At 42.6% G+C, this 17,032-nt stretch overlaps 1 protein-coding gene across 4 annotated transcripts in view; it reads right to left on the bottom strand.

Moving 5' to 3' along the window:
• Window positions 1-17,032, bottom strand: part of Pik3c3 (phosphatidylinositol 3-kinase, catalytic subunit type 3) — a 77,687-nt gene that overhangs the window by 44,317 nt on the left and 16,338 nt on the right. For 2 of the 4 annotated variants that reach the window (XM_087593456.1, XM_087593458.1), the window contains exons 6-13: window positions 16,339-16,434; window positions 13,972-14,043; window positions 13,307-13,411; window positions 12,592-12,684; window positions 7,941-8,126; window positions 3,761-3,915; window positions 2,852-2,942; window positions 1,665-1,729 (exon numbers count right to left, since the gene is read on the bottom strand). In XM_087593456.1, coding sequence (XP_087449582.1) covers window positions 1,665-1,729; window positions 2,852-2,942; window positions 3,761-3,915; window positions 7,941-8,126; window positions 12,592-12,684; window positions 13,307-13,411; window positions 13,972-14,043; window positions 16,339-16,434 — 863 coding nt within the window. 4 annotated transcript variants of the gene reach the window in all.

Raw genomic sequence — 17,032 nt, 5'->3', positions numbered from 1 at the left:
GAAAACTTAGAAATAATTCCTCACATAATTACCCTACACTATCCAATGGCAGTATCAAAGCAAGCATCACCAATGGTTTTCTCACTGATGAACACTTCTAAATGTGTAATATGTACAGTGTGCAGTGGAAGGAATGGTCGCCCCGCCAAAGATGAGCAGACTACTCAACGGATCAGAGACAGCAGGGAACCCACACGGAGTCAGATCTGACCGCACGCTCTTCTGAGTGGCAAGTGGAGCTGTCTGTTTTATGTTCCCTGTCACTGTTACCGTTTCCTTAGCTTTTCACAAGGAAATGGTTTTTCTTTTCTGTAATAGTGCAAACAGAAGCACACTAAAGAATTCAGATAGGAACACAAAAACCATTACCTATAGGTTTCTATTAAATCAAAATAACAATTTGGCAATATGAGAATTTGTAAGTAAACTCTTAGAAGGAAAACTGGTACTTAAAACTAGGCAAAGTGTTCTGTAATGCAATTCCAAGGGCATCCTAACACTTCATGTGAGGGAATATATTTTTATGACTATTACATTCAACTGCTCAAGTAATGCATGGGGATACTTGGCTTCTAGCAGTTCAGGCGTTGCGTATGTGGAAGTCACAGATCCGGTGGAGAAAATGAGTGGCATTAAAATAATCAATATCAGTTTTTCCTTGTGGTAGAAAAAACCATTAAGGCTCAGACGATGTTGTTTCTGCAAACTAGACATCTGTTCTCTTTACAATGCTCAGGCACCCTTCCTTTTTGAGAATGCGAGAATGAGCTGAAGCTTGATTCAACCTAAAACTTCAGGCTTTTCAGACCCTGTCTGAAATAAGATAGTATTTTCAGTTCTTTAAGAACAGCAAAATGTCTTATGATTATTAAAGAATAAGGAATTTTCAGATGAACATCTATTAATTTGTGCCATTTAAGTTAAGGCCATAAATTAAGTGTAAGACAAAGTCAGGGATCCTCTCTTCAGTTAACAGCTCAGGTTTCCACGGTTCACCCTGCAGGCCGTGCCCTGAGACCCTCTGCAGAAGTGAACAGGACTCACTTGTCAGCATACATTCCCAGTGACTTCTTCCCCTCATTCAATGTATGCAACAACACAGCCACACTTCCCACTACCTTGGCACAGGGAGTACCTGTTCTGAACCTCACTGTTTTCATGTAAACCATCAGGGTTATCCTTGTCTCCTCTATACAGGAAGACAGGAAATGGTCACTCGGATGCCTCTAGAAATGGCTGATAGCCTATCCTAACCAGTACCTGCCAAGTTCAGTTATGGCATCCTTCGGCCTCAGCCTCTTCGTCTTTAAAATGAGAGAAGGTAATTTTTAATTTCAATTTTCTATTTTTGTAGGACTCTAGTGGACTGGTAAATAACATAAAGATACATTCTTGAAAAGCTATAAAGTATTATATACTACTTAAGTAGCAAAAGAGGAAAACAGGCCAACCTGGGGAGAGGGGGATCACTGCAGTCATTTATACCTTAGCTCTTGAAAATTAGCATTAGGAAGACTATGGTGACACTGACTTCTGTGAACACAGCTAGGAGATTAGGAGCAACCTAGGCACTTGGCGATGACCTCCACCTTAAATCATCCGTGCTTACGGCGTAAGAAATATAGTTCAAGGGGGTGATATAGAACAAAATTATTTTCACCTACCAGTATAAATAGTTAGCCAGTGTTGAGTTCTTACAGGCTCTTGATATCAAGAAGGTACAAAGATCCTGCTAGAAAAATTAAAAAAAATACAAATCACCGTCTGGTACTGACAGGAAGAAAGCAATGAGACCCTGAGCTGGGCCATCGGCTTCCATTGAAGTTAGAGTGCAGACTCATCCACCATCATCCATCCATCTCTCCCATCCACCACACAATCCCCACACAGCCAACTGACTACCAACTAAGACAGCCCATAGGAGATACAGGGCTCCTTGTTCTCCTGACCAAGACACTTAGCAACTGAGAAGGACAACTTGAAGGTGCCGACAGCTTGTAGGATGCTGTTACTTTACTGAGGCTACCTAAGGGGGGGCGGTCATCACTCAAAGGATCCCCACCTTTCTAGGAAGGTTTAGATGATCTGAACTCCGTGAGTACCAGTCAGCCTAGAAAATGTTAGTTTATCATTCACAAGAAAAATGTCAGACGGAGATTAGAAACTGTTTGACCGACATCTGAAAGCTGGTAAGGAGGGTGACCCTGGTACGTCACAGCCTTCCCAGAGAAGCTAAGCCTGCCAAGCTCTGCACCTCAATTACTTCATCAGCTTTTAAGAAGAGCCACGGGATGAGCTGCAGTCCCTACGCCAATGACCGCCCATTTCCCTCAAACCTCAGCTTTTCTACATTCATGTCCTCAACACACACACACACACACACACACACACACACACACACACGCTGCTGCATTCTTTTCAGATAACTACTAGTCTAGGAGAACTGTTCCGTTCAAAAATGAATTTACCTGTCTGGATGAATTAAAAACACCTGCTTAGTATATGATTCTATAGAAACATACATTTCTATAGTACCATTACAAATACTGATAACTGTACCAACGTTCACTAATATATTAAAATGGACATCCTGAGTCTCCCTAAGAGAATATTTGAATTTTGTTTATTTTTAAATTACATCTAAACCCATTTATATGCCCAGAGCACCAATAAAGTAAATGGAGCAATATCCAGCACATTAAATGAGGGGAAACATCATAACCATGCATCATAGCCCTTTACTGAACAAAGTTACAATAGTTTATTAATCCAACCAAGGTCTTAAAGACCAACATAGAATGTTGACTGACAGGACCTCTTTTACCCAAATCTTGAAAAGTGTTTTACTCACCTCTAGGTTTTCCCCATCAGAAACTTCCTTTGATTTAGATGCAGGAGGAGGGGAGGCCACCGGAGGAAGAGGGTTGGTTATAATTTGAGAGCTGAAAACAGAACAGGAGCGATAAGCTAGAGGTTATCCTGTGTGGTCACTCTTATCTGCAAGCAGAGAGCTGCTATTGTCATCCTGGGCTTTGTTGCTGCTGCTTGTTTTGTCTGCGTTTTGATGTGTATGTAACAAGGCCTGGCTGTCCCGGACTTGCTTTGTTGACCAGGTTGACATCAAACTCACAGAGGTACACCTGCCTCGGCCTTCCGAGTGCTGGGATTAAAGGTGTGCACTGGGCTGGAGAGATGGCTCAGCGGTTAAGAGCACAGACTACTCTTCCAGAGGTCCTGAGTTCAATTCCCAGCAACCACATGGTGGCTCACAGCCATCTGTAATGGGATCTGATGCCCTCTTCTGGTGTGTCTGAAGACAGCTATAGTGCACTCATATAAATAAAGTAAATAAATATTTAAAGGTGTGCGTCACCACACCAGGCTGTTATCCTGACTTTTGAGATGAGAAAGCAGAGCCACCTAAGTGAGTGTGTAACACGGGAAGTTTACACAGCTAGGAGAAGGCAGACCTGAGACAGTGGGCAGGTGACTGGACTCTAGTAATGTATGCATGCATATGTATGTGTGCATGTTTGTGCGTGCATGCATGCACACACACATACACACACACGCACACACACACACTCCCTAGTTCAGTTGCTGAGTTTCCACACCAAAGTCAAAATCAAAATGAGAAAAGCTACAGTGGGTTTGGTACATGTGGGGAGAAAGGAAGAAGTCAACAATACAAAGGGAAAAGAGTTAACACGAAAAGAAAGAAAATGTTAGGTTAAAAGTAATCTTCACTGGATAGCCATACCTATCTATATCTGCAGAACTGACTCCAGAACTTGACAGGCTCTCTGACACGGAAGCTTGACTATCCTTCTTGGTAGGCTCCAAACCGTTCTTTATGTCATCAAAGTTTTCATATTTCAGAGCCTGGACCAGCTGCAGCAAGTACATCAGCAAATCCTAGAAATAACAAATGAAAAGAAGTGGGTATTAGACAATCGATAGCACACTGGGGAGAGACACACTTACTTCTGGCGGTCAGGAAAGCACGTGACTTGTGCTGATTCCATCTGCTGCCTTTGGCATGACATGAAGCTACCGAGATGCTGGGTGCAATCTTCTGTCCTCATTTATAAAATGAGCAGGACAGCAAAGACTGCAGGGACAGTCACAGTCATAAAATAAGTTAGTCAGAGAGGGTGGAGAGTGTCAGGACACAGTAAGTGGCCCAGGGGTGACTTCTGTTAGTAGGGTTGTCTGAACAGTGGAACAGGAGAGTGGAGAAGTTAGAAGCGAGGTTGAGATGGCTCCCACGGAAAGAACTAAGGGGTTAGAGAAGGGCCTTGTTAACAGCATCCACGTCTAAGACTGCTGGAGAATAGTGCACTTCACATTTTTGAAAGATTTTTTTTTTCAGGACATTCTTTTTGAAACAACTTTTGTTCTCCTTTTCCTTGAAAACCTTCAAAAGCTCAAAAGCTCTAGAACTGGAGCCCTCCTCCTCCTCTTCTTCTTCTTCTTCCTCCTCCTCCCCTTCCTACTCCTTCTCTCCTCTTCCTTCTCCTCCTCCTCTTCCTCTTCTTCATCTTTTTCTTCCTCCTACTCTTCTTTCTCCTCTTCCTTCTCCTTCTCCTCTGCCTCCTATTCCCCCTCCAATTACTCTTTGAGATATCCACAGATCCCTCTAAATTCCCCTGGGTGCCACTGCCACCCGCCTCTACATCCTTCCTTTCAAACAGGCACACGGGAGAACTGTGGGCAGATGTTAACCCTCTGGTTAAAGAAAGGGCTTGAGATGCCAGGGCTCAGTCTGAGTCTCTCTGCTGCTTTCTGGCAGTCAGTAGGAGCCTGGAGCTAAGCACATGAACTTGCTCCTCATCTGAATGTTCTCTGATGTGAGACCTCCAAGTCTGACGTTTGTGAGAGAATGCTGAATTACTCTATAAATGTAGTAATGTGCTCTTCCCCAGCACAAGTATGGAAATGCTTAAAAAAACACTTTTAAAAAGAAACTGTTTTCCAATGATGGACAAGATGCAGGCAATGAAGCAAAAGAACTGCTTCTCACTGAATTGCCCAAGAGAGGGGAAGTGGGAACATGTCCCTCCTTTAAGTCACACATCCCTACTGGATTGCTGGACATTTGGTAGTGTGCACTCAAAGGACACATTGTTTTCATGTGTATGAAAATAAATTAACACAAACTACATAAGTCATCTACTTTCTCATTACGTTAAAAAATACAAAAGTCCAAAAGGTATGGAAGACATAAACTTTTAAGAAAAACAACGCAAAAGTAGGGGGTTAAAAAAGTCAGATTTCTACCCAAGTTGATGCAACAGAACTTTTCCTGGAGCTTAGGATGTGTAGTGATCACAGCCTTCCCCAAAGTTTACTCCAAGCTTCAGAGAGCAAGGCTGTGTTGGAGGCAGCCTTCCTGTGCTTGCAGACAGAAGTCACTGTCCTTGCATGTGCTTGCATGGCTTTACACAGTCTGCTGCTGTCCCCTGCCTGTACGCATGCTGTACTCTCTGTGGAGCACAGCTTTGCTTTAGTGTACCTCAAACACATTCCTCACTCAATTCTCATGCTGAACTTCCCTGTCGGAACCAACACCCTACACATCCTAAGTAGAATTATTAAAACTAAATTCGTAAAGGAATTAAGAGATTTACATTAGAATTACATGAGTGGTAAAGCCCTAGGAAAATAGATCACAATGCAGATTAACATGATAGGAACATCAAGAGGCATTCCTGATTATCGTTCACACACTCAGAACACAAGTCTACAGAAAAAGAACCGCTCTGAATGAAATAAAATGACTAACCTTAAACACATATCAGAAGGCAAGATACTGAAAGCATTCTCTTAAAAGCGAAAGCAAGGCAGAGCTGGGACATTATCTGTGCTTGGCTGCAATGAGAGGAGAGCAATAGAGACTTGAAAGACAGACATAGCCTTTCAGGTATTGTCTTACGACCCGGAGATGTGAGAGCTGAACAAGTATGTATGTATAAGAACCAGAAAGAGACACAGTGAGGAGACAGAAAAAAAGAGGCATTTCACCTAAGAATGAGAGCAGTGCATGCATACTTTGTAATAGCAACAACACAACTGTCAGAGATAATTTAATGTAAAAGCTACATAGAACTTTACAAGAGACCTGAGGATAAAAATCACAGTACCAGGCGAAAAGGCTCTACTTCCTAAAGCTGTTGTCTCTTACATTGGCTTAAGATTACGATTCTTGTGAAGGTTTCATAAAACTACCGTTGTTCTAAACATTGTGGAAAGAATCAATGTCCGAAAGTTAGATCTGCCTGTCCAAAAGGGCAGGTTCAGTTATCGATCGCCAAGGGTTTCACTATTCATGCCAACAGGGGAAGAGCTCAGAACACTAAATGATAGCATGAAAACTGTGTCCACACAGAGGATAATACTACACCTAAACTTCCATGGGAATGGGAGCCTGGGCTCAGGACTTCACCCAAGGGTTCCCTTAAATGCCCTTGCTAATTAACAGGCAACAGGCAGTAGTGGTTTCTTCAGTTCTGTATACTCTAGTGAATCACGCATCCTGAGAAGGTGAACAAGGAAAACACAACTCAGCCAGCTGCTAAGAGAAAAGCTCACCAACTGGTTATCCAGCACTAATTGGGCAGGCCTGAAAACACACATACGAAATTATAATATTACAGAGACAGAGCGTGTGTGTGTATAAACGCACATATACATATGCATACAAATATGCATGTAACAACAATTAGTGAAAAATGAGGCCATGAATTTGAAAGAGAGAGGAAGTATAAATGGGTGTTGGGGGTGTCCACTAGAGAGGAGACTGTGAAGGAGACCAGTGCTGCAGATGATGGCTCAGACAGGTGACTTCTATGGAACCATTCACAATACATTAAATTTTAATAAAATATGTATATATTTCAATCATAATGTTCCATTTGCTTCTGAAAATTCATGGCATTTCTAATTAAAAATGACCTTTAAGATGTCATTAATAATAACTGTTTCACTGGTTCAGCACCAATTTACAGTAAGGTTTCACACTGTGTTTTATGTCCCATTGGGATAGCATAAACTACTAAATCATCTTTAAGAACACACTATAAAACAAGAAAAATTGCCATATTAGTCCACCTCACTGGGAATTACTAAGGCAAAGTCTAACAATGCCTGTGTCAAGTACTGTTCCTCCTCAGCGGTGCCGGGTACACACAGACACTCAGCATGAAGGTTACAGGTGCTGTGGGTACCCAGAGGAGTCAAAACCATCCTGGGACATTTTATACATGTGCACAGCTGCCAGCAACTGAAGTTTAAGGCAGGGGGTTGAAAGAGAGTTATGGCCATGCACCTCTGTGTTTCAAAGGCTTACAGTCTCTGCAGGGCTCTGATGAATGTGACCTCTTGTACACTGAGTTGGAATGGGTCTGAATTACTCCCTAGCTGGGCTGCATTAAAGCATTTTTCATTAGAACCCTTTTCTCCAGACAGAGGAACAGAAGCTCTGGTGCCAGTGGAAAGCCCTGGGGGAGCAGGCCGTCATGTAACAAATGGGAATGCCGTTTTCTTCTCACAGCAGTCCTTGTAGAAATACTTTAAACGCTTCTGGAGAACCAACTGGTCTATCTGCATATATCAATAGTTCTCCCTTTGGGAGTTCAATGGTCTTTTCACAGGAGTTGCATATTAGATAATCCTACGTATCAGGGATTTACATTATGATTCTTAACAGCAAATTACAATGATGAAGTAGCAAGAAAAACATTTTTATGGTCAGGATCACCACAACATGAGGAACCGTATTAGAGGGCCACAGTGTTAGGAAGATTGAGAACCACTGGTCCATATGCTCCCTCTTGTCTCTCTCACAGCATATACATGTAAGAGTCTGGTGATTAGTCTTAGACCAGATACCTTAAATGTATCTGTGAAACAGTCAACAGGGGTCCTGAACATTAATGTACCTCGTCATCGGCCTGCCTCAAGCGGGCCACAGCGTACCGCCGCACGGTGGGGTTGGTGTAATGAGAGGAGAGCAGCTCTAGGGAATCCTCCACATCCATTGGCTTCCACTTTCCCAGAAGTTCCAGCGCCTGCTTGGCCTCCTGGGGTAGGTCCCAGTTAACACACTTCAAGAACTTTGTCAGAGCCTAGAGTCAGAAAGGATTTAACCATTAGGAACTATATCCTTGCCAGATCAAAGGCCTCTGGTAAAGGCAGAGGTCTAATTGACAGAAGAATCCTGAAAGAGATACAAGCAATATTTATGGTATTCTAATGACTAATTTCCTAGTCATCATCATTCATACACACACACACACACACACACACACACACACACACACACACACACACACACACAGATTCAAAAGACAAAAACCAAACAGAAACAAAAAGCATCCTTCATATAACTTCCTGCCTTTCAGTTCTACCCATTGCTGATGAGCGTGCAAACTTATACGGCCACCATGGAAAGCAGAACAGTGGTCCCTGACAAACCTGGGAATAGAAGCATGTAAATCACTCTTGGGCATAGACCCAAAGAGCTCTGCATCCTACTACACAGATACCTGCCCAGCCATGTTCACTGCTGTTCTAGTCATGTAACCAGAAATCAGAAACTGTGCCAGCAGGCGAATGGATAAGGAAAAGGTGATACATTCTATAGTAACAATTTTACTCAGCTGTTAGAGAAGAATCATGAAATTCCCAAGTAAATGGATGGAGCCAGGTAAAATTCTTCTGAGTGAAGTACCTAGACCTAAAAGACGAATACAGTATGTGTTCTCCTGTATGTGGGTGTTCGGTTTTAGCTACAAGCCACAGGAGCTGGGTCCGGAGTAAGGGATTAGGTGGGAGGGGGTACCTGTCAAGGAAGAGGCCGTAGAATATATAGTTATGGAGACAGCAGGAAGACTAGAACAGATTAAATGGGTAGGAGGAGGGGATGGTGGGCAGTAAAGGAGGGAATGTGGGGAAGGGCAGATAACAGGAGGGTCATTTGAGGGGTCACATGATAACTATGACAGTGAAAGATCCTAGACATATATGTGCATATATACATGTATGAGAATAAAAGAAATATAAATGGAAATCTAAATAGTGGAGAGGACAATGCCCAGCTAGACATCTTTAATTACCAAGTGAAACTTCCAGTGCCAAGAATGGGTTACATCTCGTAGAGTCAAAGCGGACCCAGGGAAAACACTAAAGCTCAGGCACTTGCCAAAGCTTGTTATTCTCTGAAAGCTGAAGATAACTGTCCACTGCCGAGGACCACACTCACTGAGCATGGGGAAGCCAAGCTGCTTCCTGACTGCAGATTGCAACCTACTGACCAGTGCTCATGTCTGGAAGGCACTTTGCTACCAGAGGAGAAAGATCAAGCACCAACCCAGCCATAAGCCCTGGGACCTACAATGCTGACCCGCCTGCACGATACACTGGGGCAGTAGAGACCGGCCTGTGACCGGCAGGAGTGACCAACCACCATCTCTTTGGATTTAGGCTTACTCCATGAGATGAAACCCATGCCTGACACTGCGTAGAACCTGGAACTAGACAGGTCATGGGCCTAGGGAAAACCAAAGTGACTCTAATGACATTCTGTTACACCCTGGGGTCAGTGTGTCTCAGTCAGTATCACTCATCAGCATCTTTACAGAGAGAACGCGAAGAAAGAAAATACTCAGCCCTAACTGTGGATGCCTTCATCACAGCCCTCCCTTCAGGGCTCCGGGAACTATGTGGAAGAAAAGGAGGAAACACTGTAAGCGCCAGAGTGGCTGGATAATACCAAGGAAATTAACGAAAATTCTAAGTATCATTTCCTAATAACTAATTTCCACTAACTTGTTCCTAGAGCCCTCCTGAGATTATAAATGAGAAATTCTCAGGGAGCTGAAAGTCCGGCAAGCCCATCCCGACGTGACACAGGGACTGAGAATGCCCATGCTCTTCATGTGATGGCTGTCATTAGCACGGGATGCTTGGGCTGCTATGGGATGAGTACTCCCAACACTTCAAGACCAATTTACATCGGTTTGCTCAGGAGCCCCTCCTGCACATTGAAAATAGTATTTGCTGTCCGCCAGTTACCTAAGATCCTTCTGGTCTGAGAACTGCAGAACTTCGACACCTTGGAGGACAAGATGCTGTCTCCAGGACACCCGCCACTCAGTGTATTTTATTGGCAGAATCTAGCAGGTCTGAATTCAGTGGGAGGTGACTACTAAGGTAAAAGATTTACCTTACAAGCCTTTCCATCTAAGGAAGGTCTCTGTAGGGCTGTCCTATCCTCTGACACTGTGCTTCCTCACATTAAAGTCTCCATCTTCCCGTGCAGACCACATGACCACAGCATTCAAGCCATCGTTTCTGTGACCACACAACTCTTCCCTGGGCACAGCAGGGTTGTAACTAATTCATGCTCTGTAAAATACTAATCAGAACCCCCCTGTGCTGAAGAGGAAGAATGGGCACTGAAAAGCTGGAGTAACATAAGACCCTCCTCCCCCTTTCACAGATACCAAGGACAACAGTTAAGACTCATCCACAAAGGGCTTCCCAAACCATCAGTAAATGAAACAGAGCAAAGGCTGAAGAGCTTAAGATGACCCCAACTTCACTTTAGCTTTTACCTTAGAAAAATAAACTAAGCCAAGTAGAGAGCAGCGTGCGACTGCAGCACGCTGGTTCACGTCCAGCATGAGACGACAGCTGCCACAGGCAAAGCCTTCCTGATGTGTCTCTGCCTGGTCTCCAGGGTACCCAGAACCCTGCGGCAAACTTTCTATCTTCTCATCTCTAGATCTTCACTGAACCCTTCCCCTCTAAAGCACGGACCTGAGCATCTTGAGAAGCAGCATGATACCTCTGTGGCTCTGGAATGAATCCTGATCTGTGTGACAGTGGTGTACAATGTACATAGTGGGTTTGCTGTGGATTTAAAGGTCTCTAGCAACCATGAGCTGTTTAAGGATGAGATTAGCTGAAATACCCCACAAAGGGAAGGAGAACCTATAGAGACCATATCCAGAGGTTAGGCACAGCCCCTGGTTGAAAGATGGGGCCACCCACCCATCTCCAAAATTTTAACCCAGAACTGCTCCTGTCTAAAGGAAATACAGGGACACAGTGTGGAGCAGAGACTGAAGGAAAGGCCATCCAGAGATTGCCCCAGCTGGGGAATCCATCCCATACATAGACCAAACCCAGTCACGATTACTGATGCCAAGAAGTGCTTCCTGACAGGAGCCTGATATAGCTGTCTCCTGAGAGGCTCTGCCAGAGCTTTACCAATATAAATGCAGATGTTTGCAGCCAACCATCGGACTGAGCACTGGGACTGAGTAAGAAGGAAGAGAAAGGACTGAAGGAGCTGAAGGGCTTTGCAACCCCATAGGAAGAACAACAATACCAACCAACCAGACCCCACCAGAGCTCCCAGGGCCTAAACCACCAACCAAAGAGTACACATGGAGTGATCCATGGCTCCAGCTGCATATGTAGTAGAGGATGGCATTGTATAGCATCAATGGGAGGGGAGGCTCTTGGTCCTGTGAAGGCTCAATGCCCCAGTGTAAGGGAATGTCAGGACGGTGAGGCAGGGATGCGGAGGGGAGCTCCCTCATAGAAGCAGGGGAAGGGGGCATAGGATAGCGGATTTGCAGAGGGGAAACCAGGAAAGGGAATAACATCTGAAATGTAAACAAATAAAATATCCAATAAAAAAAAAAAGAATGCATGTCGTGCACATACATCCATGCGGCTCAAACCGTCAAACACATAAAGTAAAAGAGATGAATCTAGTTTTTTAAATAAATCTTTAGCCCCCAGGCTAAGAGAGAGTATTTCACGAATGGCAAGATACATAAAATTCATTATCAAGGAATTATCCCATATCAAGTATGGGAAACTAGAGCTTCGGTCCATCAAATGACTGGCCTGCAGTGAAAAGGTGCTCAATGGGAACAGTTTAGACAGCAGAACGGATCTTCAGACCAGAGGCTAGTCCTGGCAGCTCATCACACATCTCCCTTCAGAAGCCCCAACCCTCCAGTTTCCTTACCAAACGCCCAGTTCTCATCTCACCTCCACCCTGCTAACCAGCTGCCTCACACTAATAATTCAATTTCCATATTATAAGTTACACTACCTCCTCTATTCCCACAGTCCGAGGGACTCACAAGCTCGTAATCAGTGCAGCTGCATTCCCAATCACCCAGGAACGACCAGGCGAGAGGGTAAGAAAGAAAGCCTCAGGTCTACGCTGTAGGTGCTATGGAGTGGGTGCTGTGGCATCTCCTCTAGAATGGCCGGCTATCTCCATTAGAACAGGCAGAAATAAAGTGCGTGTCTCTATCCTGTGCAGGATACAGACTGCAGGGGTAGGAACTGAACCTATATCTGCCTTCAGAACTCATTCAGACATTTTCTAGGAGTCGACACACAGGAATATGTGTCTCTGTGTATACGCCCTTCCTATGCTTTATTTCTGTGCAGCAAGCTTGCTTGACCTCAGCTGCATTTTTAGTGTAATTTTACTTTCCTTTGATCGATACTGAAAATGGCTATAAGTAAATTTGATGTATAAACTATTTTTAAAAATCTCACCTTTTCTTGATTAGTAAGATAATATCTAAATTTCCAAACAAGATCTTGTTCTTCATATGTGAGCTGCTTGGTTGGTGGGTAGCTCACAATAATCTAAAATAAAAGAGAAAGAATTATATTTGTCAAACACACACTTAGTACATATTTCCATTACATATAGTATTTCATTTGCTTAATTTTTTGTAATGTAATTAGTACACAGGCTGAGAGAAGGCACACAGAGCCAATTAACAGAAAACTATGTGCTGAGGCGTCCATTCACAAAACAACTCATTAGGACATGCGGTGAACAATGGGACGGCCATGCTCCATGGGAACGCAGGAGTGCAGAACTTATTTACCCCACTAGACATCAAGGAAGCCGAAGTGGCAATGCCCTTCACCTAAGGTCAGGAGACACAAAATGAATCCTCCTCTTGTCAAATTAGCACGTAATTCTTAGTGTTGGCATGCCGGCCTTCTTAAGGCACACTTCATAGCTCATTTCTAAGATACTAAACTGTGAAAATATTTACAATTTTCCAGTTATGTCTCCACAGAGACAGAATTACTAAAAGTCCCAAAACAGTTTAAAAAAAAAAAAAAAACCTATTCTGCAGACAGCATGGATCTGTTGAAACCATGAAGTTACATAATTCAGTAAACTTGGAAATGATATATAGTGCTGGCTGTAATAAAATGTCCACTTGGTTGTTCTTCTACGGTTTGTACTTACATTTAGCTGATCTCTTGTGGTAGCGTTGGGTTTGAGATCGTGGTCAGATGGTCCACTTCTTAAACTCCGAGCAAGCTTGTGGTGTTTGCTCTCCACTAAGTTCTCCTTTAAATCATTTAGATATACAGAGAATGTAAACCTTATAAAAGGGAAGCTTCAGTAGTCAGAGACAACAAAGTCCTTCCTTTAAGCCACGTTAAGATGTCTGATGTTTGATTTACTCTGGTGCCACTTCAATCCCAAGGACCCACCTCAAGGCTGTGAAACTACGTAGGAGTCAAACTTCAGAAACAGAACATGCATATGACACTCAGCTTCCTCAACCTTCCACACACCCAAGTCCTTACAGCCTCTCAGTATCATCACTTTCACACTAGTATCCACCTCACCAGACAAAGCCTCCCAGCCACTCCCGACCTGTGACATCATTGCACTCCCAACCTATGACATCACTGCACAGCACTACTCAGACCTTACTTTTAGATGCCAGTGTTCCTTATAAGCATCCCATTGAATCTAATCCCCAATAGCTGAAAAGCATTTGTTCCACGTGAGCATGTCAGGATACATCAGGTGTATGTATTACTATTTTAAAATATACTACGTGGTTTCAGTGTTCATTCTAGAGAACAGTGTGTTCTTAAAAGCTCTGTAAAGCAGCTTACCATAGACATTTGAGGATCAGGAACTTTCACTAACTCAAAGCTTGTTAAAATTGGAGATGATTCGTCACCATCCTAGAATACGGTGCAGGGTTTAAAAGACAAAAAGGGAAGACATTTATCCAAGTGGTAAGTGGACATCATGTTATAAAATGCTAATATATTTAAATTCAACTTTTAACACATCGCAGTTTGTTTATAAATTCTTGACTTCTTTCAATTCCACATTTATTTTTTTATCTCTACTACTAATAAAATTTTAGGAAAGTAAGCAGAAAAAATTGTATTATAGTTGTAAAGATATAAAGTTGTAAAGATATAAAATAGTTAGTCTTTTATTGTTTGTGGCTACAATTTTTAAATCTTGGTTTATTATGGCAATGGATAAGAAAACAACCCAGTCTTACCATAAATCAGCCCAGTGTTACTAGTAGGAATAATTTAAAGACTCTGGTGTCTGTCACATTTCTGGCCAGTGAGAGATTGCACGTACACAGCATCTCAGGGGACAAGACAAGCCATCACAGGGACAAGAGCACAGCACTAATTCTTGACATGTGTAAGGAATTAAAGCTGCCTGATCTTGTTGGTGTCATCGATCCTGAAGAATGAGCTTTTGTTTTTAATCCAACTCAGTAAAATACAAGTCTCTGCCAAATTACTGCAGTAGGCTAATTATGATCAAAACTCATCCCTCGAGACAGTGTACCTAGCATTGCTATAGGAGTTCTGCTCCCCAGATTAGTGTATTCCCAATTTTAGATATATCAAGAGAGACTGAAAAAGCACTACAGTGTCCCACAGTGTCCCCTCAGTAATTGAGTCTTACTGGAAACAACAAATTCCCACAGCTGTTGTTTAACTGGCTTGTTCTCAGTCACAACACCAGAAAACACATTTATCAGCCCAACAGTGACAGCTAATCTTCACTAAGGCTATCTGTCACAGAGACAGGTGACAAGAGAGTCTGTTTCCGTTAGACTGTGCTGCGCTGGCCCAGAAGTCCTTACACCAAGTGGGAATATTAACTCATCAGCAACTACCTAAAAGGAGTAACCTTCCAAATGTTTTGAAAACTGTTCCAATTTCTAACCTGTTACTATTTCCTCTGTTGCGTATGCTGCCTTTCAAAGGGTCCCTCCCAATGTTCTGCAGTATTACCCAATTAGCAGTTTCTTCACACAGAAGCCCTGTACAAGCAGCAGTGTGGCTTTGATAAACATGTACAGCACAAAACAGAAAGTAATTTAAAAATACCAGTGAAAATTGGTGAAGTTTGCTCAATAACATTTCCTTTCCTTTTGACTCGGGCCTTCTAGTAAACTGATACACAATGTTAAATAACCTAGACCCCTTCTTTCCCAGCCTTCCTCATGCACAGATGGCCAAGGTAAGTTAGCTTATCCTGACACTGCACTGAAGAGAGAGGAGGGCAGGAATAAGAACAAGAACTGCAGAAAGGTCACAGAGTAATGAATGACGGTGTAATTCCAAACCCTCTCTTGTGAAAATCTTCCAGGTGGCCTCTGTGAAGTGTGTAGGTATGAAGTCACCAGAGGCAGCGTTAATAAATGACACTAATATGCAAATAAATGTAATGAGCTTCTTCTAATGAAGGGACTTATGTATAAGCTTATTATATGATACCAGCATTCATCTCTCGTGTCACATACACAAACTCTGTTCTCATTTGAAGTGATTTAAACACTGTTTCCATAATACTGAAAGAAACTACTTATGCAGTTTCAAATGAGTATGCATGTACCTATATAAGGATTCTGCGGCATTTAACGGAAACCCTTTCAACCTAAATTTAAAGCAAATAATTTGAAATAGGTACATTCAGAACACTGAGCTATTCTTCCCATAATGAGTAAACGTGAACAATACACAACTGTTACTTCAGTATAGTAAAATCATTTTCTCGAAACTTTGAATAAACTATATACAAGCATTGCCAATGACGGCTTTCATAGGCAGACACACATACACTTCCAACAAACTGTGTACAGGTTAAGTAACAGACACCAGAACTTTCAAAGTCCTGTCAACAAAACATTCTCATTTCCAATTTATTGTACAAATGGATAACTGTAAATATGCTATTACTTTAGGGTCATAGTCATAGACTGGCAGAACAATTTTAATCAGAAAGTTTTGAGCACTAGCACACTTATTGAAGTTTGCAGCCCAGACCTACATGAGCTGAATGGGCTGCAGCAATGGGTGTGGTTGTGTATGCAGAAGCAGCTGCAGCTGAAAACTGTTGGCTGCTCTTCTGTAACCAAACCACGTTTGTAAGCAGGAAGAGCACTCCTTGGTAGGCCAGCCCTTGACAGCAGAAAGCAGAGTTCCTAGGGGAATGAATACCTTTTCATAGTAGACAATACCATATTCCTTGTCATCGCATTTGACACAGCGAAACTCAACCATCAAGTACATGAAATTAGAGCTTCGTTTCTCACTCTAAAAAAGAAAAAATATAGAGAGATAAATGACGACTTTCAAACTTTCTCAAATAAGGTGTTCACTACAGTACAGCAGTATATGAACCAATCAACGACTCCTTACAATATAACCTTCGCTATTATCTACACGGAATAACCATGTTTCATCTAGAAGGGAAGGCCACTCGGCAGACCACCTCCGAACCCAATAAAACATGGGGCTTACTCAGCACCGTGGATTTTATGATTATAAAACTTCAAAGTGTTTTGAGAACGGTTTTATTTCAAAAAATAAAGATGATAGTTTGTACTTGTAACAGCTTTTCACCTTTAAACTACATAATTAACTCACTTCAGGAATTGTGATGTATATAGAAAAGTAATCTTTTAGTTTGTAACCAAAGGTAAGAAGCTTAAGTAATTATTATAAAATTTTCACAATTTCTGAATGCTCCTAAGATAACCTGTCTTTATCAGGCCCCTCTTCCAGCCTCTGCTGGCTCTGCATGCACATGGTGCACAGACACCTAAGGAGGCACAACACCAAGGTCACTTATATTGCTCAGTCCCCTAAGGTGCCATCTACTGTCTGGTGAAGCAGAGAGGAAGGGCAGCAC

This window comes from Rattus norvegicus, chromosome 18 (genome assembly GCF_021556685.1).
Source record: "Rattus norvegicus strain SHRSP/BbbUtx chromosome 18, alternate assembly SHRSP_T2T, whole genome shotgun sequence".
NCBI lineage: Eukaryota > Metazoa > Chordata > Mammalia > Rodentia > Muridae > Rattus > Rattus norvegicus.
The sequence above is the reverse complement of the archived record's forward strand: the minus strand, read 5'-3'. Positions and strand labels throughout refer to the sequence as shown.